Genomic DNA, 26,962 nt, shown 5'->3' with positions numbered 1-26,962 from the left:
TGATGATGGACATTTTCTTACAACTTACTATGATGATGATGATGGTGATGGTGATTATCAGGAGTAGCAGAATAGTTATGGTTTATACTTGGAATCATTAAATCAGTGTCTGTCAGATTTATTAGTGTTTAAGGGATGCTAGTAGCCAGGCAGGCATAGCAGGGGGACTGGCAAGCAGGAGAGGACGCTTGAAAGAAGCTGTGGGGTGGGCAATAGGAGACTGAACTGGAGGTGAGGAAGAGATTGTTCACGAGCAATGAACCACTGACTGCTCAGACTATCTTTTAACATCCATGGTAATTGGATGAGACTGCATAGGTGTCAGTTGGACTGTCTGCATTTCCCAAACTGGATTCTTTAGGACATCTTTGTGAGATAAGTGTTTGCAGGGGGAAAGGTGAGTCTCTTTATTAAGTAAGTGTGAGAAACTCTGAAATAACAAAGCAACACGGATGCTTGGTTTCCGAGAGTTTTCATACGCTGCACCCTTTGTATGTTTCTAGGAGGGAACTATAATATCCCACTTTTCTCAGACGTGTTTGCCCACGATGCTTTATCTTTTCATCTTTTCTCAAAGCACTCATTAATCTCTGTCAGGACACTAGAGTTTCCCACGATGAGAGCAGACCGCCCTCACTGCCTAAGGTGTGTTGTCCAGGAACAGCCCATTCCAACTTGAAGACCACAAGATGTTTGGTGGTGGCAGCCTGTCCTTCAGCGAGTTCAGTAGAGGGGTTTTTCTTTACCTTTATCTTCTATCGCTAGTCTATATCTTCTGATTCCATACTTTCATTTTAATCCTCACCTGAAGATATTTTTTCCATTGCTTTTTAGGAAGGGAGGGAGAGAGAGAGAGAAACATTGATGTGAGAGAGACATATCTATTGGCTCCTTACCACATGTCATTAACCCAGTTGTTTTGTATTTTTGATAATTTGTTCTTTATATGTTACAGTTTTAAAATTTTTCTGTAAGAATATATTACTTTTATAGTAAAAAATCATATTGTTTATTATATTTTTGCTATATAATATTAGATAAAATCTGAGGTCCTAAAAAACTGGAAGAAAATGCACAAAATATAACTGATTATCTAGGAGTGGTGGGACTTTATGTGATTTTATTCCATGTTTTCAATTTTCTTCTATAATGGACACAGGAAAATTTTTAAGAATGCGTATGTATCTTGGATAAATAAGGGAGAAATGCTGTTTTAATTTTATTTTACATTTGCAATTTTTTGTTTAATCAGAGAAAATATCCTTAACTATTTTATTTCACCTACTGGAATAGAAACATAGCTTTCTGCCTCGGCTTCACTGTCTTGAACTTTTTTTCCTGACTATAAATAGAATTCTACCCAGAACTCAGCCTGTTTCCGGTGGGCCGCGTCAGTAGCAAGGAGCCAGCACCAGCCCCTAGAGCGTGATTTCAGGTGTCCGCAGCTGGAGCCATGCAAAGGTGTGACTTGCCAGACCGGCTACACCTTTCCTTGATACGGCTATAAAATTGTTTTCACTATAAAAGCCACATAATTACATGACAGAACCTTAGAAAATAAGGACAGATTTCATACACCATACCACCACTCCAACACAGTCTTCTTAAGAAGTTTGGTATAATTGTTCCTATAAAGTTTGGTGTGTAATTGTTTTTATAAGGCTGTGCAGCGAAGTTCCCAGGCTCAGAGTAAACCATGGGGACTGCAGAACTCACCTCCGCATGGGCATACCTTAGACCTGTTGAGCCCTGCCAGCAGAGAGAATTGGGGTGGGGCTCGGGTAGGATTCCCTCAGCCCCACTGACCACATATGGGTTCAGGGAGAGAGGTCAGCGAATAGATAGCAAAACTCTCTTACTAGCCAGCCACCAGCAAAGGAAATGCGTCACATTACAGTTCTGACCCGGTTTCAGTTTCTCACTGAAGTAAGAGAGCACAGTTCCCACCATTTCAGCAGTGAGTGCTGTGGCACCTCCCAGGCAGGGCTTGGGGACGGCTTTCCAGGACACAACACGGGGAGGAGGAACAGGAGAGGCAAGACCTGATCCATGAGATGACAGGGCTCTTGAGCACACAGGAGGTGACCTCTAGGCATGTACTAGAATGTTGGGGCTGGAAGGGGCACAGTAGGCCCCCCTCGAGGAGAGAGGAATCCTATTGTGAGCCTGGTCTACCTCCAGACGAAGTGGCCTGAAGGAACAGGGTTTATGTAGGAGGCGTGCGGAGGAACGTCCTGTCCTCATGCGTTCGTTGTCTGTGTTCCACAGACTTCCCCTCCCCTAGAACTAACTGGTGTATTTGAGACAAGGGTGGGGACATGGTTAGAAGACTGCATTGCAAGCTCCTAGGGGGCTGGAACTGTGCCTGCTCATCTCCTATCCCCCAGCTAGCAGTCTGCACAAGAGCTGCTCAGCAAACGGTGCAGCAAGTGGGGAATAAAGGCCAGGAGAAGCCTGGGCCACCGGCTTCCCAGGGCAGTGTTCAGAGGCCATCGCTGCGTTGCGGAAGCCAGTGAACTCTCTGTGTAAGACTCAAACTAAAGAGATTCTGCAGGTGGCTTCAAGCTCTCTGGAGGGTGGGAACTGATCAAAAGCTAGCCTGTAATCCGTGTCCTTAGTGCAGATCATGTGCAACGGTGAGGGAACACTGTGGGAGGTGTGGCGTTTTCTCTGAGGACATCAAATGGAGGAGGCTCCTAGGGACCGTTCGGAGCCTGAGAACCAGAAGCAGGCCTGGTATTGGGTTTGCTCCCATGAGGTCATATGAGCCAGAGAAGTAAATCTGAACTCAAAATTTTGGTGGCTGAAGATGATAACAATGCTTGCTTGCTTCTAGGGAGTGCAAAGTCATACACCATGGCTCAAGGGCCACTTGGTAATGTGCTGATAACCCACCGTGAGCCAGGCTCTAAGTGACTTTACTCACTGCTCCTCTCAGCAGTCCTCAGTTAGGTACCAGACAACTCCATCCTATGCTGGGGAGCTGGGCCATGGATAACTCATCTGGGAATGTCCGGCCTGAGGGTGGGAGAGTGAGGCTCTGATGCAGGCAGACGGGCTGGGGAGGCCCGCTTTCCACCCTACATGAGTCTGCTTCTGTGTAGTAAGAGGTACTGAGTGTCCTCTGAATCAGACTGCTGCTTTTAGGGATTTATTCTAAGGACAAATAAATGGGTTTCTAAAGAGATTGCATTGCAACCTGGACTGCAGTGGTAAGGAAAAGAAAGCTTGCAAAGTGAGGCAGCAAAGCTGAAATGCTGAGCCTGCCGGTCCTGCAGGTAGTGGTTCCTGCCGCCTACCATGGGCCTTTGCAAATCACTGACCATTCCTGACCTCCTGTGTGAGCTGGAACCGTAGTGTTCTCCCGAACGGGAATTGAAATAGGAAAGCACTGCTTATTGGATGGCTATCCTAAAGATGTGACTGCATACACAAAACTAAAGTTTTAGAAAATCCCCAAAGTTGTGATAATATAATTATGCAAATAGAGCAGTGTTTTGCTACTGGCACGATCAGTTCCATCTTTGGTGTGTTAAAGCTTGGGAAACCGTGAGGGAAATTGTGGAGTGAAAAGTCTAACACAGCTCACAGTAGCTCTGGAAAGAGGATGGGCGCCTACCTGCTCTTTCTCGCATGTGCACTTCACAGAGCCAGCCTCTGATGGGGAGCCTACTGCCGTGCCCAGCCAGACAAGACCGGCTCCTGTCCTGCTTCTGTGCAAAGGTGCAAGGTTGCTCTTTTGATTTGGGTTCTACTAATTCCCTTATCTGGTTCTGTATCATTTCAGATCAGTGTAATTGTTAAAAATTCTACCACCAGTGGTGTAAAACGCAACAGACAGCCTGAGGCAGTGTGTTTTAGATGCTTGGGTGGCCTTGAAGGCCTCTCTTCCTCTGGCCTATTGGGGAAACAGTCTTTCCTCCGTGCACTGAGATGAAGGACAGGGCATTAAAACATATCTTTACTGTAACTTGCTTTTGCTATTGTATTGTTTTTCTTTTCAATTTAGAAAGATAATAAGAGAAAATTACAGGGGAGACTATGTTTCTGTTTAGTGTTTTGAATGAAGCAATCTATTAAGTCTTTGACATTTTTTAGAAACCACCAACATGATTAAAAAAAGTTTGCTGCTCCTTAAGGCTCATTTAAGGAAACTTCAGAATACAAGGAAGTGACAATTATTTTATGGTTCCTGCAATTTGGTGGCACTCATTGAAGGTGAGAGCGCCAGTGAACATGTTGCTGCCCGGCAGGAACGCAGAGTCTGGACCAGGGGGCCCTGATTCCCGGGGCACTGGATAGCGAGAGGAACAGGCATGCATTCTGGACACACTGCTCCTGTGGGGAAATTGGGACAACTTCTAAGAGGGATTTCTTCCTCCATAATCTCCTTTCTGAGATATTCAAACCCTTCTTTGATCCTGGTCCACAGTTTACCCTGCCCAAGGCCACAGTGCCAGCTGAAGACAGTGGTGGTTGGAGAGACTTGTTCCCTGTGCAGGGGCATCTGCAGGCTGTGTGGGCACTAGGAGGAGGACAGGAGAACACTCATGATGCAGTCGTGGAGGTTTGCAGGGCTAGTTTTTGTTATCCAGGTGGTACTGCTTATTAGAAGAAAAGTACCAGACAGGAAAATAAGGCCCACCCACAGCTCACAGAGGGGATTTCAAATGAGCTGTTATAGGTCCTGGGGTCTGGGCACCAAGAGTCTGTCCACAGGGTTTCACTGTCGGGCTGTGCCCTCTGGGGGGGATAAAGTAGAGCAGATCTTTCTCAGGAATATTATTTTCCACGTACGTTGTTGTTAATTTATTGATTGATTTTAGGGAAAGAGGGGGAGAGAAGGAGGGGGAGGAAAACATGCATTTGTTGTTCCCCTTATTTAGACACCCACTGGTTGCTTCATGTATGCGCCTGGGATCAAACCCACAGCCCTGGCATATTGGGACAACACCCTAACCAACTGAGCTACCCAGCCAGGGCTCCACATATATTCTTTAAATATGTTTAACACAGTTATCCTAAAACTTTTATTTATTTACTTCACCTGTTCTGCAGCTCATACTCTGAAAAATGCCTTTAAAATTATAAAAATCACTACACTTTTCAGAAATAAAAATTGTAAAGAAAAAACTTTAAAATACCAGTTATTCTACCACCCAGAGATCTTGCTTTCATATTTTGGTTGAAAAGCTTATAGACAAATCTTTACAGGCCCACACAGTGCTGTTACTAGCACCCCTACCTACCCTGAACACATTCTGTCTGCTTACTACTAGATTAATATTCTTCAGAGACTTTTCCTTTGGTGACCTCAGTGTTTCCAAGTCTGAATTTCTTTTCCACTTTCTTACAACTGGACTGGATATTGAGTTTATTTCCAACTATGTTATTTGAAATAAAGCTATAATGTAATATTCTTTTAAATAAGCTTTTTCCCCTGCTGCTTTGATTATTTCCAAATCTAAGAAAAGTCTTTAAAAAAATCTGATTCTTTAGCTTTTCTGCTTTATTCTTTATGGTAATTGGAGATAGTGTTACTTTCTAGTATTTTGATCAATTGCATCTCAGCTACATAATAAAGTTGAATATATTTATCCTTGTACTCAATATTATTTCTGTAGAAAATGTGTTCAGAGATCCAGATACACATCTGCCAGTGAACTTTTACAACACAGCGTGCTTTCAGTGGAAGCCTCTGGTGTCTCAGGAAGTCGCCCATGTTTAGTTTACCTCATACTGCATGTGTGTAGTTACTGAATCACATTGTGCTCAGGTGTGCAATTCATCATCCAGTCAAACACGAAGAGCTGTATTTTCTAAGAGATTTGTAGGGACACATTGGGTACTGGTGTGGTGGATTCTCTGAAAGACCTGCCCCTGGAATTACTAGTATGACCCCCAAATTACGTTGATCTCCAGATGGATATGATGAACCCAGCAGTTCAGATCCTGAGAGAGCTGTGTAAAAAGACTAGTCACCTCTGTGTCCTGTCTCATGTCCCTCTCCTGCTAGGTTTTTTTCTAATATCTATAACCATCTGGCTTGTAATACGTTTTTATGATTTTATATGTGTTGTGTGCCATCCCTTACTAGGCTGTAAGCTCTGTAAGAGTAGATTTTTCATTCTCTCCTTTATTCACTGTCTAGCTCCACATGTCTTATTTGAATGAATGAATGAATGAATATTGAGTCAGTAAATAGTGAAGATTCTTTGTTTGTCAGATTTGATACAATACAAATAATATATTATAAAATACCAAAAAATTTTGTACAGAAGCCCAAGTTTAAAAACTTGCAAGTGTCATTTTTTTTAATTTTTTTATTCCTTAAAAATTGGATGTATCAAATCTTTAGCTAAATCCATACAGGAAAGAAACATGAATCTCAAAGCCTACAGAGAAAATAGCATGTATATTTTTCCAAGTAAATTAAAGAGTTTTGCCATAAAAATATGAAAGAGACACAACTCTTTAAACCAAGTAGCTTTGCTAATGATTTTAGAGTGTGGTTGCCCTAATCTTCATGGGAAGTCACCAATATGTTTTTCATTTAATACAGACTTCATTTGCTGTGTTCTTAATAAGTACGTTAAAACTCCCACGCCATAAAAATTACCCCTGGACAATGAATGATATGTAATTCAGATCTTCTGAAAGAAGTCTGAGCAGTTCAAAGATAAACTGTTTAGTCTTATTTGGTGGGTTGGGGGGGGCGAGCTACAGAGAAATAATAAGATGGTCAGGGTCAAACCCAGTCTAGCTGCATTTTCCGACACGTCTTAGGCATAGGAATGCATTTGTCAGTGTGTAACAGAAGTTCCCAGACAAACCTAAAAGAGGAACTGGGATTAGGACAGATTTTAAACAAATGTTTGTTAAAATTCACAACTGTATGTATTGTTGGTAACTGGACCTCCAAAGCAGAGTGATGAATTTAAATACACAATAACAGGAATACCTTTTGTAATTTACAAAGGAAACTACAAATTAGGTTAGAAACAACAGAGGAAGAATCATCCTAGAGAGGTGAACCAGTTAATAACCAATGGCCTACCATTTCCATGATATCTAGTGCTCTCCGTCTCTCTTTCCAAACTCTGTCCCACCTCTTCCAACACAGCCACACTATACACTCGTGCCCACCCACAGGTCTGTGTTTGGTATACAGCTCTTGTCTTAAGTTGATGGTTGACAAGTTATCTTTACTAAAGGGCCTAGTCACAATCATTTCATTAGAACACTTAACAGCAGTAGCTGCTCATTACCACCAAAGAGCATATGAATAAAAAGTAATTCCCTTTTCTTGTTCTAAAGAAAAAAAAGCAATTACTTTTGCCATTTCTTGTAGGAATCAGAATGTTCATATTACTGAAGGAATAGGAAGAATTTTTCTATTTACTTTGCCCTCAGAATCACATAGAAAGGCCAGAAAAACCGTCAAGAAGTTTTATTCAAAAATCTCAATGCTATCAAGTCTTTGTTTAATATAAGAAAATATTTAATCTAATATTCCAAAATACGGAAAAGTATGGTTGCAAGTATTGACGAAAGTAACAAAATAAACTCTGGCAAAATTAAGCAGATAGGGGAATTTATTGGAAAAGTAATGAATAAGTCACAGAATTAGTGGCATGTTTGTAAAATAGGTTCAGGAATGAACAGGAGCTGAAAAACAGCTCGAGGATGGGTGGTCCACACTGTAGGGGTTCCTAGACTCCCTTGTCAGTGTGCTACAACTGGCATTAGTCAGCTTCACCTGCTTTTCCTGTCTTGGTTTCAGTCTGCTTAACATTCAAAAAGAAATAGAGAGGACTTAAGTGAAATGAGAAATGAAAGCCAAATAACCGATACCACAAAAATACAAAGGATTATAAGACACTACTTAGCAATTATATACCAACAAATTCGACAACCTAGAAGAAATGGATAAATTCCTAGAAACTTACAACCTACCAAGTCTGAATCATGATGAAATAAAAAATCTTGAACAGGCTGAATACTAATAAGGAGATTGAATCAGTCATCAAAAACCTTGCAACAAGCAAAAGTCCAGGACCAGACAGCTTCACTGGTGAATTTTACCAACATTTGAAGAGGAATTAATATCAGTGTTTTCAAACTTCCAAATAATGGAATAGGAGAGAACTCCTCCAAACTTATTTTATAAGGCCAGAATTATCCTCATATCAAAACCAGACAAGGACAACACAAGAAAAGAAAATTATAGGGCAATATCCCTTATGATCATAGATGCAAAAAATCCTCAACAAAAGATTAGCAAACCAAATTCAACAATACATTAATAGGATCATACACCATGATCAAGTGGGATTTATTCCAGGGATGCAAGGCTGGTTCAGCATCCACAAATCATCAGTGTAGTGCACCACATTAACAAAAGGAAGAATAAGAACCACATGATCATCCTAATAGGTGCAGAAAAAGCATTTGACAAAATTGAACATCCATTTATGATAAAAAACAAAACAAAAACACTTTCAACAATGTGGGTATAGAAGGAATGTACCTCAACATAATAAAGGCCATATATGACAAGCCCACAGCTAACATCGTCTTCAAAGGTCTGAAGCTGAAAGATTTTCCTCTAAGATTGGAAACAAGAAAAGGGTGCCTACTCTCATCATTTAATTTAACATAGCACACCATAGCCAGAGCAGTTAGGCAAGAAAAGAAGTAAAAGGCGTCTGAAATGGAAAGGAAGAAGTACAACTGTTATTGTTTGCAGATGGCATTGTATTATATCTAGAAAACCCTAAAGACTCCTTCAAAACTGTTAGAACTAACAAATGAATTCAGTAAAGTTGAAGGATACAAAGTTAATACTCTGATCTGATGTGTTTCTATACACTAAAAATGAACTATCAGAAAGAGAAATAAAGAAAACAATCCTATTTACAATTGCATGAAAGATAGTAAGATACCTAGGAATAAATATAACCAAGAAAATGAAAGACCTATATGTTGTAACCTACAAGATATTAATGAAAGACGTTGTTTAAGACACAAATAAATGAAAAGATATTCCATGTCTTGATTGGAAGAATCAATACTGTTAAAATGTCTGTGCCACCCAAAGCAATCTACAGATTCAATGCAATCCCTGTCAAAATTTCAATGGCATTTTTCAAAGAAATAGAACAAAAATCCTAAAATTTGTATGGAACCACAAAAAACAACAACAAACAACCCAAAGAGCCAAAGCAATCTTGAGGAAAAACAAAGCTGGAGCCATCACACTCTATGATTTCAAACTATGTTACAAAGCTGTAGTAATTAAAACAGCATGACGTTGACACAAAAACAGACAAATCCATCAATGGCGCAGAATAGAGAGCCCAGAAATAAACCCATGCATATATGGTGAATTCATTTATGACAGAAGAGGCAAGAATATACAACGGGGAAAGGACAGTCTCTTCAATATATGGTGTTGGGAAAACTGGACAGCCACATGCAAAAGAATGAAACTGGGCCACTATCTTACACCATACACAAAAGTTAATTCAAAATGGATTACAGATTTGAACGTAAGACCTGAAACCATAAAACTGCTACAAGAAAACATAGGCAGTAAGCTTCTTGACATAGGTTTCGGTGATGATTTTTTTTAGTATGATACAAAAAGCAAAAGCAACAAAAGTGTGAACGAATAAATAGGGACTACATGAAACTACAAAGCTCTGCATGAAAGAAATCATCAAAATGAAAGGCAACCTACTGAGTAGGAGAAAATATTTGCAAATTATATATCTGATAAAGGACTGCTATCCAAAATATGTAAAAAATTCATACAACGCAGTAGCAAAAAACAATCGAGTTAAAAACTGGGCAAAGGATCTGAATAGACATTTTTCCAAAGAAGACATACAGATGGCCAGCAGGTACATGAATAGATGCTCAACATCATTAATTAACAGGAAATCCAAGTCAAAGCCATAGTGAGATATCACTTCACATCCATTAGGATGGTGACTATCAGAAAAACAAAAACGTTGATGAGCATGTGGAGAAGTTAGAACCCTTGTACACAGCTGGTTGTTAAATGGTGCAGCTGCTATGGAAAACAGTCTGGCAGTTCCCCCCAAATTAAAAATAGAACTACTGTGTGATCCAGTGATTCCACTTCATGGTCAGCATGGCTATGGGCTAACTTCATAGGAACAGTCTCAGGGTCATAAAATATTCCTCCAAGGAAATGTGTTTTAATTTACTTAACTCCCCACCACTGCTTAGGTTGCTCCCACTTTCCTGTTAGAATAAGTAACACAGCAGCGAATAACTTTGTATCTGTCGACTATTGCTGCGTAACAAACCACCCCAGATTGTCAGTCCTGCTGCTGCTCATAGTTTGGTTGTAATTGCTTACGTTCCAAAAATACAAAACACTTTAAATTAAGGAGTCTTACTCTAAAATAACAATGAAAACCATAAATTAAAATACTCAACAGCTTAGGGAGAAGACAGAATATTTTCAGAACCATGGTATCTATAAAATAAATGTTGTCTAAACTGATAATTGCATTTAAACATAAAAGACAGGTCCAGGTACAAGGAGTAACCAAGAGGACAATGTAACTTCTTCACCTAAACTTTGGAATCTTGAATGTGAACAACTGTCCTGTGTTAGAGGAAATAGGTCTTAGCTGTTAAGGCAGCTTTATTTTCTCAGCTTTCTGTCCTCTCCTGAGACACACACACAGTAATGTATTTTGTATATATTTAAAGTAAACATTTTAGACCGTGTGGTAGGAAGTTGTTACTGCACTGGCCATGCACATTTCAAGTGTTCAGTGTCAAGGTGGGCACGGCGGGCTGCACGCCTAGCTGGCAACTCTGCTCATTAAGAAAACTGTGGGTGGTGACTCTGTAAGGTGAAAAGCTTTGATTTATTTCACTTCAGCTGCCATTTAGGGACACTTGTGTGACTGTAAGATGCCTTCTTGGATGGAGTTGACCTGTTTGACTTGTTTGTGGGACTAGGTAACATAGAGGGAGTCCCTGAAGAGGTGTGAGGACTTCAGGCCGGCCAGCCATTTTGCATCTTTCTAAAGATCTTCCTTCTCGTCTCTGTATTTAGACCATTGAATTCATTCTGAGTCCCCATTGAAACTCCACTGTGAACCACTTATGGAAACACTTCCTCTGTGCAGCCCATTTCACATGATATAATGAAAGGGCTGAGCAGAAGGTACTTGTTAGGCATAATTTTCTTATGCATAGTGGACCGTAATTATTTAGTGGCTGATTTGTCCGTTTTGGTGAATATACAGCATTTTGTTTGCACTGTATCTCCCTGTTGCTGGCTGTTTAGCCATGTATCTGTCAAGAGTGGTTTGGGGAAAGAGTAAAGTAGAGGATCACATTGTCCATCGTTTTGCTATTTCTTAGAAGACTTAATAAAACCTTTAATGAATTAGGGGATTGACGCTTGTGTGTAAATCAGTGGACTTGAATGTTTCCGTTATCCAAGTTCTCTGTCTCCAAGGACAATTAAACATTCCCTATATATGTTTTGAAATCCCTAAGAATAAGAACAAATGTCTTAGTCCATTCGGGCTGCTATAACAAAATACCGCAGACTGGGTGGCTTATAACAGCAGAAATGTGTTGTTTGCAGTCCTGGAGGCTGGGTGCCAGCATGGCCTGGTGAGCCCTCTTCTGGACAGAAGCTCCTCCCACAGACTTTCATTGTGTCCTTGCATGTGGGCGGGGTCAGTGAGATCTCTTATAAGAGCACTAATCCCACTCATGAGGGCTCTATCCTCATGACCTCAACTCCCAGAGGCCCCATTTACTAATACCATCAACATTGGGGGTTAAGATTTCAACATATGACTTTGGGGCCTACACAGACTCTCAAACCATAGTAACATGGTTATGCACATGTAGATTTTTAATGGATATTGCTACATTGTCCAACAAGGAAGTTCTGCTGGTTTACTCCCCTTTGGCAGTGTATGTGTAAGAGTGCCTTTCCTCCAGTGAAAAACTGGCTGGGAGGAGGGAACAGGAGAGAGACTTACCTTTTACTATATATTCTTCTGCTCTTTTGATTTTGTACTCTGTGTACTTGTTACCTATTCAAAGAAATTTGAAAAAGTACAGTCATGCGCCACATGATGTTCAGTCAGTGAGGGGCCATGCATCCAATGGTGGCATACCGGACACCGAGGTGTGCAGTAGGCTAGACCACCAAGGTATAAGTGCACTCGATAACATTCACACAGCGATGAAATCGCCTAACGACACACTTCTCAGGACGTTAAGCGATGTGCGACTGTGAATTAATAAATTAAAAGCATCATGTTTGTATATAAGCATGTGCGTGCTTTGTTCTATGTCATTGGTTTTCAGCTGGGGGTGCTTTTGCCCCCCAGGGGACATCTAGCAACATCTGGAGATATTTTGGGTGGGTGAATGGGAACTCCTGGCACCTAGTGAGTAAATGTCAGGGATGCTGTTATATATCCTGCAGTGCACAGCACCTCCTCCCCAATAATTAAGAATTGTCTGGCCCAAAATGTCAGTAGTGCTGAGGTTGAGAAACTCTGTTCTAGGTATGTATTTAGAAAGTAAAAAATGTAAGTGCCTACTTGTTACTAGACATTGTCAAGTCCCTGAGCTTAAGAAGAGGGATCAGACAGGCCCTGCTCCCCAGTGGCTCTCTGTCTAGCAAGTGAGAGAGAGGTAAGCAAATAATTGCAGGAATGCGCTCCACTCTAGCCTAGAGCACAGACAAGGCATTGAGCAAGAACTGAAGTAGCTCTAGGCATAGTCAGTAACCAGAAAGCCACTTGTTTTAAAAATCAATGTGAACTGAGTAATTGAAACTGAAGCATCCATTTCAGAAGCTATTTCCCACCCAAGGCTCCAGCTTGAGAATGCAGCCCTTTTTTCAGAGGCGCCCATGCTCCTGAGCACCGGCCTTCTATCAGTAACATCCCATAGGGGCCTTAGTTTGGTTGTAACAACTGTTACTCTATTTCTGTGCTGAGTAACACATTTTGGAACTTTAAATGGAGTCAGTGATATATTTTAACAAGAATGTGTAAGTCATGAGTAATGTTGTTGCTGCCTGAAAGAGGTGGTGTATTTTACAAGAACAGTCCAAAGGATTATCATGTTTTGCATATTTTCTCCCACGCGTGTCTCTCTTTCTGAGACTCTCACAAGTTCAGTTATATTTCGTCACCAATCAAAGAAACCAAATAAAGCTTGGACTCTGAAACCCACTGGCTTTGTTCAGGTTTTCCTAACTTCAGAGTTCTAATACTTCTGCTCTGGTTTGGTTTTCGCTGGTGAGTTGGAGAGTCCCATACACACCTGTCTGAAAGTGAGAAGAAATCTCGTGCCCTCCTCCCTGCCACGGGCTGCCTGCACACTTCACCTCCCCACCCTCAGTGTCTCCATGCAGAATGTCTGCTTCCAAGAACTGCGGGGTTGATTAAATGAGGTAACACATATGAAATTATTTTATCATTGCCATGCCATGAATCAGTCAAGTGATGGGGACTGTCTATTGTTCAAGTGGCACAAAACAAGTAGCAGACTTTCTCGTGACTTCTCCACTAGAGTTTATTGATGTGTCTGTGGTCAGTATTTTTGTGGAGAAGCAGCCGCCCCCTGGCTCCTCGCTGGACGCCCCTGTCTTGGTGCTCCAGGTCGAGTGAGCTCACGGCCGTGCTCATCGCCCGCTGCCCCCTCCCTTTCTCCACCGTGTGGTTAAAACACAGCGCCGGCTCTGTTTGCACGTTTGCCTCTTCCTAGCTCAGTACACTTCTCCGCTTCAAACCCAAGTGGTTTCTGAAAGTCTCCCTCGTGCCCTTGTTACCACACTAAGCCTCACCACATAGGAACCCAGCCCGACTCTACCACAAGCCCACCCTCAACAGCTGGAAGGAACCCAGCAGCTCCCAGTGCTCGCCGGCACACGGTGAACGTACAGCCGCATCTTCCCAGGCCTTCTGGAAACCTGGAGATAAAGCCTCCCAGTCACACCACAGAGGCCGTGATTCACATCTGAGTGGCTTTGTGTCACTCAAGAAGCTGAAATTTTAAAGTTCATTTTAAGTTTGTGCAAAGTTATATTGTAATAAATAATTCTCTCGGAAAATGCCAAACTGAAAGATGCAGTAGTTTCTTAGTGTTGGTATCCTGTACCACTATATTTTAATGAGAGCAAAAGGCATGGCTATTTAAACATTACAGAGGGTTAAAGAGCACAGCAAGTCCATTGTTTCTCTTTACTATGATCAATGTTAGTGATGATAATATTAGAATAGAACAGAAGTAAAAGGCAAACTATTTAACCGCTTGATGGCTTAGACAGATAGTGAAAGATCCAGTCTCTCAAGGGAGAGCAGGAAAGCGGAGGTTGGGTTTTCTGGGGGCTGGTTTCTGTCTCCCTCTCCCCGTGCCGAGGAGGAAGAGAAACAGGCCCAGGTCCCCTTAACCCCCCTCCTCCTGCCTTCCCTCTAGTCCTTCCATTCCCGAGGGGAAGCTCAGAGCTGGCATGTTCATTATACAAGTAGCAGATTTCAAAGGAGGGATTTTATTTATTTATTTATTTATTTATTTATTTATTTATTTATTATTTTCTAAATATATCTTTATTGATTTCAGAGAGAGGAAAGGAGAGGGAGAGAGAGAGAGAGAGAAACATCAATGATGAGAGAGTCATTGATTGAGCCCGCAACCCGGGTATGTGCCCTGACCAGGAATCGAACCCCGATCGCCTGGATCCTAGGCCGACACTCAACCACTGAGCCACGCCCGGCCGGGCCAAAGGAGGGATTTTGAAAATGATAGAGATGTACATGAAAGAGGGAAACAGAAGGGGGGGGGGGACCATTCCAGGCCCAGTAAGCCTGATAAGGGAAAACTCGGTCTAGAATGGCCAACAGCTCCCCCCGGGGCTTCCCCTTCCTGCACCCCGCCACTTTCCCACGCATGCCAAACTAGATAGGTTAGCCCGCTCTCCTACTGCAACACAGGCAGAAGCATGGACCGTATATAACTCCTTGCCCGATTGTGCTCGGGGCTCAGACTTTGGACTTGGACTCCTCTGGGCCCATCGATGTAAAATAAACCTCCTGAACCCCGAGCCTCCGAGTGCCGCTTGGTCTTTCCGTAAGGGTGAACGTCTCTGTTTCCCCAACAAGCGGAGCAGGAAAACATCACTGATGGGATGGGAGAGATGGAGAGCCTTCGGGAAATGGCTGAAAGCGAGGGGGAGCCACTGGGGACCAGGTGGTTAGAAATCACCAGAAAGCAAAAACATTGAGGGAACAACTTCATTTCCCCAGAGTACGTGCCTGTGTTGGTTGTGTGTCAGGTCCTGGAAGCCCCCAGAGAGCGGTGCCGGCCACACCCCAGGACTGAGGACTGAGCTGCTGCAGCTGCTCTAGGGCACATGTCCGGCCTGCTGCTGCTTTACCTGTCACCTGCCTACAATGTCACCTCTCATTCCTTTCCACGACACAGCAAGTGGGTGGTTATCTGAAAAAGCTACAATTCAGTGTTGGCCATGGAGAAGAGGCCCCGAGGGTTTCCTTAGTTCTAGCTCAAAGGAATTTATCAGATTAACCACCAGGGAACACTAAGAGCCTGTCTTGCCCACCAGGAAGTGCTGGCCCTGAGGGATTGTTGGGGAGAAACATGCAGAGCCCAGCGTTGCCCTGCAAAGGCCACTCCTGGTACCAACAGCTAGAAACCTGACCCTGGGGCCCAAGTCAGGCGGCAGCTCCTAGAGAGGACAGAGGACGCCTGATGGGGATAGTGTGGAAGAGCAGGCCATCCAGGGCTTTCTGAAATCTTCCTGCTTTACAAGGCTTGGTGCCCGTCAGCAGCTGAGGCAGCCTGGGCCTGCTGGTGTGGGAGTTTCGACTAGGCTGGGGGCACTCGAGGTCCTGAGCTGAGTTTCTGGGCTGAGGCCTTAAGGGATGGCAGACTCACTGAATAGCTCTGAGAACTAACTGGGGTCAAAGTTGATGGGTTCGAACCTAAATCAAGGGCAGTCGTTTGAGTCAGAATTGACTGGCAGTTGAAACTTAGGGCAGAGTAGTGAGGCATTCTACCAGGTAGTTTAGTATTTTTAAAAGTGAGGGCCATCGTTTCGATCAGTAGAGTCCTCTGGAAGGGTACCTAGAGAGAGGAAACGGACCTCAGTTAATTGGTAAGAGTTAGACAGGTGGTGAGGAAGATGAAGACCTTGATTCATTCATTTACTCCTTCACGACTACCGTGAGGCATGTGCGGGCATGTAGAGGGCACAGCAAGATTCCTGCCTCCACGGGGCTCACCTTCCAGGTGGCATCAGACAGTAGGCAGAGTAGGAGACAAAGACCATTTCAGGGGCTGGTCCATGTGTGAGGGAAGGAAGGAAGTCTGCTGGGATGGAGAGGGGTGTGGGGGAGTGCTTCAGGTAGGAAATGGAGAGACCTGCTGGGGAGGGGACCTAAGGTTGAGGTCTGAGAGATGAGGAGCTGGCCCTGGGAAGACCCGGGGGAGGGGCACTGAGAGGAGGGAGCAGAAGTACAGCGGCATGAACTAGCAATGACCCTGACACACTGGAGGGACTCAGCGATGACAATGAGAGCACAGTGTGGCCAAAGAAAGGGAACAAAAGACAGAAGTCTAAGACAAAGCCAGCAGGGTGGGCCGCACTAACACAGGTTCTTTCATTGCAAGGAGAATTTAAAGGGTGCACTGTGACCTGGAGAACATTCAGGAAAAGCCAGAACCTCTTAGACCAGCATTGTTCAATATGGATGTGGAGAGAAGAGGGCTACTCTGGGTAGAGACCCCCATAACAACAAGGACAAGAGCTAAGACCTGGGGACACACAATGACAGCAGCCCCCCTTTACAGAGAAAAGGGCTGTCCCTGGCTGCTGCACTGCCAGGGTGTGGGAGGCGCTCAGTGGCAACCCAGAGCCCAGTGCTACAGTCATCACAGGGAGTATCTGAAGCCCAGGGAGTGGAGGCTAGGCCGCTGACCTCTTGATTAAAAAGTGAGATTAGAAAGCTATACAACAGACACAATTTAGAGGGCTTAGTGCTTTATATTTTTACGTAAAAAAGGGTTGAAACTCCTGTATGGGACCCGGAGTGTCAGTATATAACTTAGTCCTTAGAGGCAGTATTCCATTTGTGTCTCAGAGGCTTCAGGACACTTTAATTTGGTCTAAATTCCTTTGCTTACCAATTTAAAAGACCAAGTTCTCTTCCACAAAAAAGCTGAGATTTTAATTAATTACACAATATTTGGATGTGATCTTTTCTAAGGTTACCGTGTTCTCGAAGGTTTATAGCACCTTTTCCTGACCAGCTCCACCGACCTGGCGTGAAACTCCCAGCACCTGCTCCGGTGGGCAGACCATCAGCCTCCAAGGTGTTGAACGGAGGGGGAAATGGGACGAAAGATGTGCTATTAGCTGTGTTCCTGTGAAGGAGATAGCACAGAGCTTTCATGCGTCTGCACGTCACTCTGAGTCACTGAGGAGGCTGGCACCTGCCGTGCAGCTCCGAGGAGCTAGCACAGGTCTGCCTTGTGAAAAGGGTGTGGGGTTGGAGTCATTGCCCTCGGTTGATGGTCTGTGTGCTGCCCCCCGGGCAACAGCGTATCCCTTCTCGGATGCCATTGTCTCAGTGCAAAGTTATTCTTACTAATGTTAAGAAAAACCTAGTGGCTCAGCTTGTAGGTGGCCACCTTGATTGTAACACCCCCTCTTCCTATGGGAAAGTCAGCCAGTAGAGACTGGCCAAGGATCCAGGGCCTGGAGGAGGCCCGGGGAGGGAGGGGACTAAAGTACGCAGCTAAGCACGGCCTGTGTGGACGCCCTGCCCTGGGCGCACTGTCCACCAAGGGCGAGGAGAGGGGGCTGCTTCTCATCCCCTCGGCCTCTTCATATTCGGGAATTCATGCTGAGTCTAGGCGAGCACTTAAAAAATGCAGAGACCAACAGCCTCTGGTTTTCCTTTCCGAACACACAGAATCAGCACAGACATGCAGGTGCTTTCAGGTAACACTGACGCGCATGGGTCAGTACCTCCCTTGGTAGGAGGTTGCGATGCTCTAAGCACCAGCGCTTAAGAGCAGAGAGCCTAACGTTTACCCTGCCCTGGGCCAGCTGACTCTAACTGTGGCTGCATCAAAGGGTGTCCAGAACTCAGCTCTCCCATCCCTGCCTCCTCCCTCCCTGTCTCAGAAGACAGCCTTGGTTGTCTTGTCTGTGGCCAGAGCCAGCTGGAAGTAGTAGAGAAAAGCCACCTTCCCTCCCCTGAGCTTTAGATTTCCCATTTTGTCCATTTTTAATAATAATTAAAACATTAATCCTCCATGCATCCAGAACCTATTATATGCCAAGTACGGTGCCGTTCCTATGTTATTTAATCACAACAGTGATGGCCCTGAGGAAGTATTAGTGACCTCGTTTCGTAGGTGAGAAAACTGCCCTAACGGAAATGAGCCCGGGGCCGGTCCTCCGGGGTGAGAAGCGACTCTGGTATGAACACAGGCTTGGCAGCTTAACCCCAACAGTTACATTCACAAGGTGACGTAGTACATACAGAATTTCTTTGCAAATGTTTCTTTAGTGGCCAGCAGCTTTCAAATACCCATTTTTGTTATTTTCAATAAGACCAGTTTATGAACTAAATCTTTTTGTTTAATTCTCCCCCCCTCCCCGAAGCAAACAGGCCAGGTCTTTGCAAAAACCACCCCACTTAATTCTCATAATTTTAGGAAGCTTAGGGGGGTTATGTAACTTGCTGGGGTGGCCACATCAGTAGTAGGCTGCTGAGATGGTTTGAGCCCGAGCTGTCCTCAGAGCCTGCGTGGTAGCTGCCAGATTTGCCTTAGAGCTGGACTCTGTGATAGCATCTTGGACAGGCGAGTCCTCAGCTCAGTGGCAAGCAGTGGTCTCTCATTAGCTGTATCACCACTTGGTTTCTCAGCGTCTCAGCAGCCAGATCTGCATTTCAGCAGGCGCTCAAGGTGAAGCCTGCCCAATAAACTCAGTCACTGACCCGGAGAATTCAGGGCTCTCAGACCTACTTTTCTGAATTGCGTGGCCGTGTGGCTGCAACTCACTAGAGCCCAGTTCTAGTCTCCAGCTCAGTAGAGCTTTGTGGGGTAATGAAGTAAGTCTGCCAGGATCTTTGTCTTTGTCGTTGCCTTTGTGAAATGGTCACCTGAATGCCTGTCCTGACGTTTATAGTTGAAGATAACAACGAGGATAATTCAGTTGAAAATAAAATGATTTTTCTGTTCTGTAGTGTAGTGGGTGAGGGCCTGCCTAGGATCTCATCTTAGTCACACACTCACTACCTCTGCGGACTTAGGCACCTTGATTTAATTCTCTAAACCTCAGAGTTCTTTTCTCAATGGATAATAATGCCTATATTATGGAACTTGGGAAGGATTAATAAATATGCACTGAATGAATGGTTGAAACTGTAATTAGTGCAGGAACTTGAACGTATGTGTTCAGTTAATGTCAGCTCTTGTTATTTAACCTAAGTTGTCAAGACAGTTACTTTGCCTCTTTCCCGGCCTTAAATTTTATGCTGCTGAAGAAGCTTTGGATATGAGCGAGGGCTCAACAGGCACTGATCTGAAGGAATAAGAACGCGTGGCCATCAGAAACGAACTTGTGGCATTAAACAGTTACCTTCTTAAAACTGATGCTGATGTTCAGGGTTTTGGGTTGATTTTCAGTTTTTAAACTCTTCAGGAGACCCGTTGCTTAACAGGTTTATTCCTTCTGCTGTAATCATTATATGCCCTTTTGAGTTAAATTTTAAAGGTTAATATTATTAAGAGTTATTGTTGATTCTTTGAAATAATTTACCTATAATATTTCTAGAGACAAGCATTACACAAGACATATGCATTGCATTAACAGGCATTCTTTCATAGAGCAAAACCTTACTAGTTAATATGTTTTATTTTAGGCTCTTAGATTAAATTTAGCTGTGAGCTCCAACATAACTGACACTGTGTGCAAAGTATTGTTTTTCTTGTTGACTGGCTGACCATACTTCATCTTTCTGATGACCATTTGATAGTAAAGAACATTCGGTCATATAGAGAGAGCCTTTTACCCTGGGTAGAGGTTTCTAAGCCTTCTAAAAATAGAGAGTAGTCTAGAGTAACGTCATATTTTCAATGCCCTGGGTTTATTTTATTATACAACTCAGCTATAAATACTGCCAATGAGTCTCTATTTAAAAACTATCTTTCAGTCCCACAATGAGGTCATATGTCCTTCACAAGGTAACTTTTATGAAAGTGGTGGGAGAAAAAGAAATTCTTTCAGATTTCAGCTCTACCAGAAAATGTTGTTTCTAGTTGTTACAGCAGTATTACACATAAATAGAAACCTTTTGATGCTTTGGGGTTTTTTGTTGGGGTTAGGGCCTCTAGGAAAATAACAGTAATATGTGTAGTTTAATTTCTTGAACAAGAAACTCTGTTGCACTGCAAAATGCTGGGATTTGTTTGTTTTACAGATGGTGAATACAGTTTAACTGAAAAGATTTATAATCTCATCCAGTGGCCATTTTTGTTTTGCTTTATGTATCTCTGTCTTCAGCAGTCTTCTAACAGGGACAGCCTTGCAACTGATACAATTTCAGGAGGCATCTCCTTGTCCAAATTCCTGTTCCCCTGAGACCAGTACAAGGATGCCTGAAATCCCATAACCCCTTTGGCCATTCCATGCATTCTTTGTCTGTGTTAAAAATGTTAACTCCAGACGGTTGACACATTAGGTCTTATCAGGCAATTGGGACACTTTGGAGTGTTTTACTGGGAGTCTGGATACCTGAATTCATTGATAAAATCTATTGTTTTCTTGCAACCAGACAGAACAAGACTGAGCCTGCTCATAATATAGAGTGTGAGATACAATTGTGGGAAAATTAAGACTTTTTGCTTACAGCTGACCCTGCATTACATGGAAATTTTATGAATAAGCTACTGTTTTTAAATAAAGCAAGAAATTCAATTTTTTAAATGATTCTGTACCCTGGGGGGAGCAGAGGGGGAGCCAGGTGGAGGGGATCAATGGGGGGGGAAGGGGGACATCTCTAATACTTTTAACAATAAAGATACATTTTTAAAAATTAAAAAAAAAAGATTCTGTACCAAATAAAATATACCTCGGTGGCATGACCATCTTGCTGGCTGCTAATCTGTGAATTCCCTTGTAGACACTGTGCTACCATATTATAAAACATTTTTAAAAGCTCGTTTGCATTTTATTTGAAGATCTCACTTGTTCAAGTACTATTTATTAGCTGCCATTTTTTTTTTTAAATTAAAGACTTTTTTGAGAGCACTTTTAGGTTTACAGGTAATAATTTAATAGGGATTTGAACCCAGGTCTGCTGGATTTAAAATCGATACCAAGTCAACCAAAGGTAGAACCAGAATCACAGCTAGATAAAGTTGGTTTCTACCTGGAGGCAACCTCAGGCTTGGTGGAAGGGAAGATTTTCCCAATAATTTGGATTTTATAGAGATGGATGTGCTGGCTCCCAGAAAGGAATTTCTCCCACCAACAATTTTCAAGAAATAACTGAAGTCCACGTGTCAGGAAGTTCTGGGAAGGATTCCTGCATGGACAGGAAGTTGGGGCTCTAGGTCCTCAACAGTGAGACTGTGATTCCCACTGCCTTTCTTTCAATGTTTAGTCTTTCATCTGTGGCCACCCACTAGCAACCCAGGGGTTTGAAAACCACTCCTCACATTCATGCAGACTCCTAGGAAATGTGTTTTAACTCCAAGTACTAGCTAGTATTCCATTGGCTTTCATGGACCAAAAACCACTCCTCACATTCATTCAGACTCCTAGGAAATGTGTTTTAACTCCAAGCACTAGCTAGTATTCCATTGGCTTTCATGGACCAAAGTTGTTGAGGGAGAGAGAGGACCAGCACTCACATAAGCAGCCTCTCCACTGTCAGGGCATGACAGGGGGGCGCAGGATCAGGACAGATTGCCCACTTCCTCCAGGCGGGTTTTCACAGGCTGACTTTGTGTGAGGGGTTAAGAATTCAAAGGCAGTCAGTGAGGCTACTGTACCACACCCAGGTCAGCACTAAAAAACTTTTCTCTTTTATAAAGTTTAATTTTAAACAACGAGAAAGGGAGACATCGAGTGGCTCTTGGGAGCATATGGACACGATGAGTCAGCAGAAGCCCTCTTTAGCTCTTGGACACCATGTATGAGGTCAGCACCCTTTGTATGTGGTTATAGTATATAGTTATTCGCAGGGCGGCTGTTGCCATCGTGGGCCTCAGACACCCTCACCGCCCAGGGCTGCTGAAGAAGTGTGCGGCCAATGCAGAGCCAGGGCATAAACCTGACTTCCACTGCCTGCGACCTCCCGCCAGCAGAGGGCGTCTGCCTCGGAGTCACTGTGCCGTTCATCTAGCAATCACTACTACTTGCTGGGTCTTTTATTTTACTGAGTTTTAACTAAATTTTGTATGTTCTTTTACTGTATTCCCCCTCCAAAGTCCTGATCGTGTCTTATAATTTCTAGTCTCCCACAGTCCCTAGATGGGCCCTTTATATGATTGGATTGGAATTGTACAAGTAAATGCTGCTGTTAGGCCATATATTTAAAAGCTCTTAGCTTTTTCCATTACAGGCAGTACCCACATTGTAAATGGAACTTTCCCAGAAGTTATTTTGTATATTGGTTTTTGGAATTCTGTAAAAATAATATGCATATTTGTTATATTTCCAAATCAAACTACTCAAGAGCTGTTCAGCCCATGTGGATGTGAAGCTGATTCTCTCCCTCCACCCCCCAAACTACCATAAAACCAACTTTTCTTACAGAACACAGTTGCCTTGGGAGAGACAACTAAGCTAACGTACAGTACCCCACCTCCACTCCAAGACCGCCCACCCTGCCTGCTTCCCTGGCTCACTGCCCAGGTCTCAGGCTGGGACGCTGAGGGAGCGCGTGGGCCCCGAGCAGCATGGGTGCTTGGTGGAATCAGCTCGCTGCGGTGGCAGGGATCCTGGGGACTGCTGGTCTCTAGTGTGGTGGTGGAAACCGGCGGATGGCCTTGGTTTCTTCCCTTCCCTTGCCTGCTCCTTTGTTGCTGCAGAGGGGTTGGGAGGCGGGGAGAGTCAGCTTGGGGCTCTTGCAGTTCTAACAAGATGGAGGTGCCCCTCCCTTTCTTGAACTTAGAGGGTCTGGGAACCTGAGGGGAGCTGTGACTAGGCAGAGCCTAATCAGGCAGGAGAGGATTTCTCCTTGCACCCCACACCCCACCAACAGGCACACCTCATGTGGTGGAGGCGCATAGGAATTGGACACCCTACCTCTCTGCACGTGGGTCTCTGCGAGGTGGCCTAAGAGGACTGAGTAACATGCACACAGTGTCTGTGTTCACGTCCTGCCCCCCTGTGAGGTAGAGGACAGCTCGCACCGAGGCCCCTAACTCACAGTTCAGTTCCCTAACTGCCGTTCTGTTTCCTGGGAAAGGTGTGTTTGGGCACTCAAATGAGGCCCAGATGTGGAAGGCTCTGCGGCAGCTTTATGGCCTGTTCAGAGGTAGGCCCCAGAAACCTCCAGCTCCTCTCAGGTAGCTCGGGGCTGCCTGCTGCCCCCAGGAAGGGAGAGAGCAGTGGGGAGGAGAGCAGGGGTCTGCCAGCGGGATCCAGGACCAGCCTCCCCTGGGGCAGCCAGCAAGGGGCGGAGGAGAGGCAGGGAGGGGAAAGGGTGACTTCCTTTAGAACTGTTGCCTGTTCTGTCAAGGATCTGTGCCTGGTCAACTCTGTGGACCCTTCTCCTAAAACAGCAGGTCGCCCTCCCCGTGCCTGTGTTTTGCCCTACACTCTTCCTGGAGCAAGAGGCTAACTCTGTTTTGGAGCCAGAAAGGTATTAGTGAAAAACCAGAATGATGGGAAGAGCTTCTCCAGTGAAACATCTTGAGTAAATATTTTATTCAGAGGGAAATGAAGTAAAATCAAATATTTCATTAATAGGACAAAAAAACACTGAATCAGATAGTGTGCAAAACGTAAGCTAAGGTGGGTCACTGAACTAGGTGTAGGGAATTAACTCATCTCTACGTGAAGCGTAGGTTCTAACAGTAAACAGCTGGGTTGTGCTCCTTAGCTCAAGGAGCTTATGGGATGTCCCCTCCCCACACCGCAGCATGCTCGCCAGCAGTAAGACACTGCCTTCCTGTGGCACAGTCAGGCCCAACCGAAAGGGAAATCTGAGACATCCAGCTCCAGTGGTTTTTAAAATTCTAAGCCAGCTTTTCTGTGGGGTAGGTGGGCTGTTGAAAGTGCTGGAGGGAACCAAGGGTGAGCCACAAACTGCTGGCTGTGGAGAGGCACAGCAGGCCTGGCTGCAGGCCCTTGCCCCACAGGAGGGCAGGTGTTAGAGGGATGGACTTTTGGGTAGGACGGAGGCGGGCGGAAGAAGTCTTCTCTGACTAGAAAGGAAATTTGGTATTAAGAGGGCCTCAACAGCGTCCCAATATAACCAGACAACTGTCTAGACACCGGGAGGAAAGTGGGAGGCAGGACCGCACCGGCTCAAGCCCCCTTCCCTGGGTCGGTGCCGGAGTTTAATTTCAGCGAATGTTTATTGGAGCCTAGTAAGTGTCCACTGGGGTGTCCAGCGGAAAGAAGCGCCCTGTCCTGGAGGGGCACGGTTCAGTAAAACGCCTTCAGCAGTCCTCGTAGGCTCGATAACTTGCGTCCCGGGACTCGTCAGGGGACAGGTACAACTGGACCCAAACACGCTTTCCTTGTAAAAACCGAGAAAACCGGACATGAGCGGGTCAAGGAGAGATGCTGCAAGGAGGGCTGCCAGGCGGGGGCCGCCGGGCGCGAGCTGCGGCGGTGCTGCCTGCTGGCACGGGGCATCCGGACCGCCCGGCGCTGCCCCCTCGGCCTGGCCGGGCGGCGAGGGCGCGGAGGGCGGTGCCGGCAGCGGGTCTGCGTCCGCGGGCTGACAGCCGAGCCGGGCGGGCCCAGCCGAGTCCCCGCGGCCAGGGGGCGGTGCTCCGCGCGCCGCCGGCTACCTGGGCTCCGTCTGCCGCTGCGGCCGGGCGTCTGCTCAGCGGCGCTCCAGATCCCGGCGCCCGAGGGCCGGCGCGGAGGCGCGGGAAGGGAGGCGGGCCGCAGGGGCGCAGGGGCTCGAGTGGGGGCCTCGCCTCGCCCCGCCCCGCCCCTCCTCCAGGACCCGCGGAGCCGGGAGCGGGGGGCATGGGCCAAACTGCTGCTCCGGCACCATGACGCCCCTGCGCTTGGTGGTGGCTCTGATTTTAGGGGCTCTCCCCGAAATGGTCAGCTCTGATCCGGTCCTCGTTTACCCCGTCCACTACCGCCATCGCCACCGGCCCCCTGCAGGTCTCCAGTTTCCTTACTACCTTCCCACCCCTCAGCGCTCCCGGAGGACCACCCCGTCCCCGCGGGCGCCCGCCCCGCGCCCCCCGCCCGCGCCCCAAGCGCAGCGCCCTCTCGCCCTACACGCGGGACGCGCGCCCCGGCCGCACCCCCGGGACTGCCCCTGGGTCAACGTGACGGACTCTGGCGCCCCGTGTCTGCGCTGGGCGGACGTGCCGCCCCTCCTGGAGCGGGCGCCCCCCGCGGGCTGGGCTCCCCTGAGAGCCGAGCGCCACAACTTCTGCCGGAGCCCCGACGGCACGGGCCGACCCTGGTGCTTCTACCGGACCGCCCGCGGCCGGGTGGACTGGGGCCGCTGCGACTGCGGACACGGTGAGCGGCTGGGCCCGGCGGCGAGAGGGGCGGGCTCCTGGGAGCGGAGGGCGGGCGCGGGTGGCGGTGGCGGTGCGGGCGACGGGCTGCCCGGAGTTTCCAGCCGCGTGCCTTGGTACCCTGAGTTAAACTGCAGGGTGTGCGTTGTCCGGGTTGTCAGGGGTGATGGTCCCTGCGCCAGGTGCTGCGCTCCGGGTGCGTGGATGTGGTCGTGTCTCTGCCTGGTCTGTGTGCGTGTGTGTGCGTGCGTGCGTGTGTGTGCGCGTGTGCGTGCATGTGTGTGTGCATGTGTGCGCGCGTGTGTGTGCGCACGCGCGTGTGTGCGTGTGCGCGCGCGTGTGTGCGTGTGTGTGCGCGTGTGTGCGCGTGTGCACACGCGCACGTGCGTTGGGTGGAAGTGTGCTCTTTGTATCAGCTTGCCTTAAAGGTGTAAAAGAAGCAAGTTTCTAGTTACTTGTTTTGGAAAGGGGAGTACTAAATCTAATATGACAACCAATAACCTTTTCCCTCCCCACAGACTCCGATTTGAAAAAAATGTAAAGATTGTGTCCTAACTTCCACATTGACCTCTGTTTGAAGAAGTATGGCAGACTTTCTGGGCCAGAATGACACTTGTCATGATGGCGCTGGCTGCCCAGGCAGCCCGTGGGCAGCATCTCCAGGGAGGGAAGGCAGGAGAAGGCAGAGGGAGGTAGGAGGCAGCAGCTGCCACGGCCGGCAGCCCCACGGCGCCCTTGCTCAGCCTGCGTGATTCTGTGGGAAACCGCGATTCGAGGAGAGATGTTCTAGTTTTGTGGTAATAAAGGCATCACATGAGTGGATTTCGTGAACATGAACGATCTGCCTTAGAACAGCCCTTTGCTTTGAGCTTGGGTTTTGTTAATACAAGGGCTTCCTTCCTTAGCAGCTGGGGAAGAAAAAGCTTATGTCCTTCAAAGTTTACATTTTCCTTCAAAAAAAAAAAAGATAAAAAAGGCAGCTCTCCATGCAGGCCGTGGGCAGGGGCGTCCTGAACTGGGATTCCGAAAGATGTCCTTCGTGCCTTTTGGAGGTAATTTGCAGGTTAGGTGTCACAGTGCCTTCTTCCCTACAGGGTTTTATGCACTGGGGCCTTCTATTGCATTAGTGCTAACATGACAGGAAGGTTAGACCCCGCATCCTTCATCCTACGGAATG

At 45.8% G+C, this 26,962-nt stretch overlaps 1 protein-coding gene across 2 annotated transcripts in view; it reads left to right on the top strand.

Moving 5' to 3' along the window:
- Positions 1 to 26,962, top strand: part of PRSS12 (serine protease 12) — a 99,375-nt gene that overhangs the window by 15,579 nt on the left and 56,834 nt on the right. Inside the window, exon 1 of one of the 2 annotated variants that reach the window (XM_081135386.1) lies at positions 25,210 to 25,786. The exons of the other annotated variant lie outside the window; for it this stretch is intronic. Coding sequence (XP_080991512.1) covers positions 25,300 to 25,786 — 487 coding nt within the window. The 5' untranslated portion in view covers positions 25,210 to 25,299. Of the gene's footprint in view, positions 1 to 25,209; positions 25,787 to 26,962 lie in introns of those variants that run through there. 2 annotated transcript variants of the gene reach the window in all.

This window comes from Miniopterus schreibersii (assembly GCF_964146895.1).
Source record: "Miniopterus schreibersii genome assembly, chromosome: 4".
NCBI classification, from domain to species: domain Eukaryota; kingdom Metazoa; phylum Chordata; class Mammalia; order Chiroptera; family Miniopteridae; genus Miniopterus; species Miniopterus schreibersii.
The sequence above is the reverse complement of the archived record's forward strand: the minus strand, read 5'-3'. Positions and strand labels throughout refer to the sequence as shown.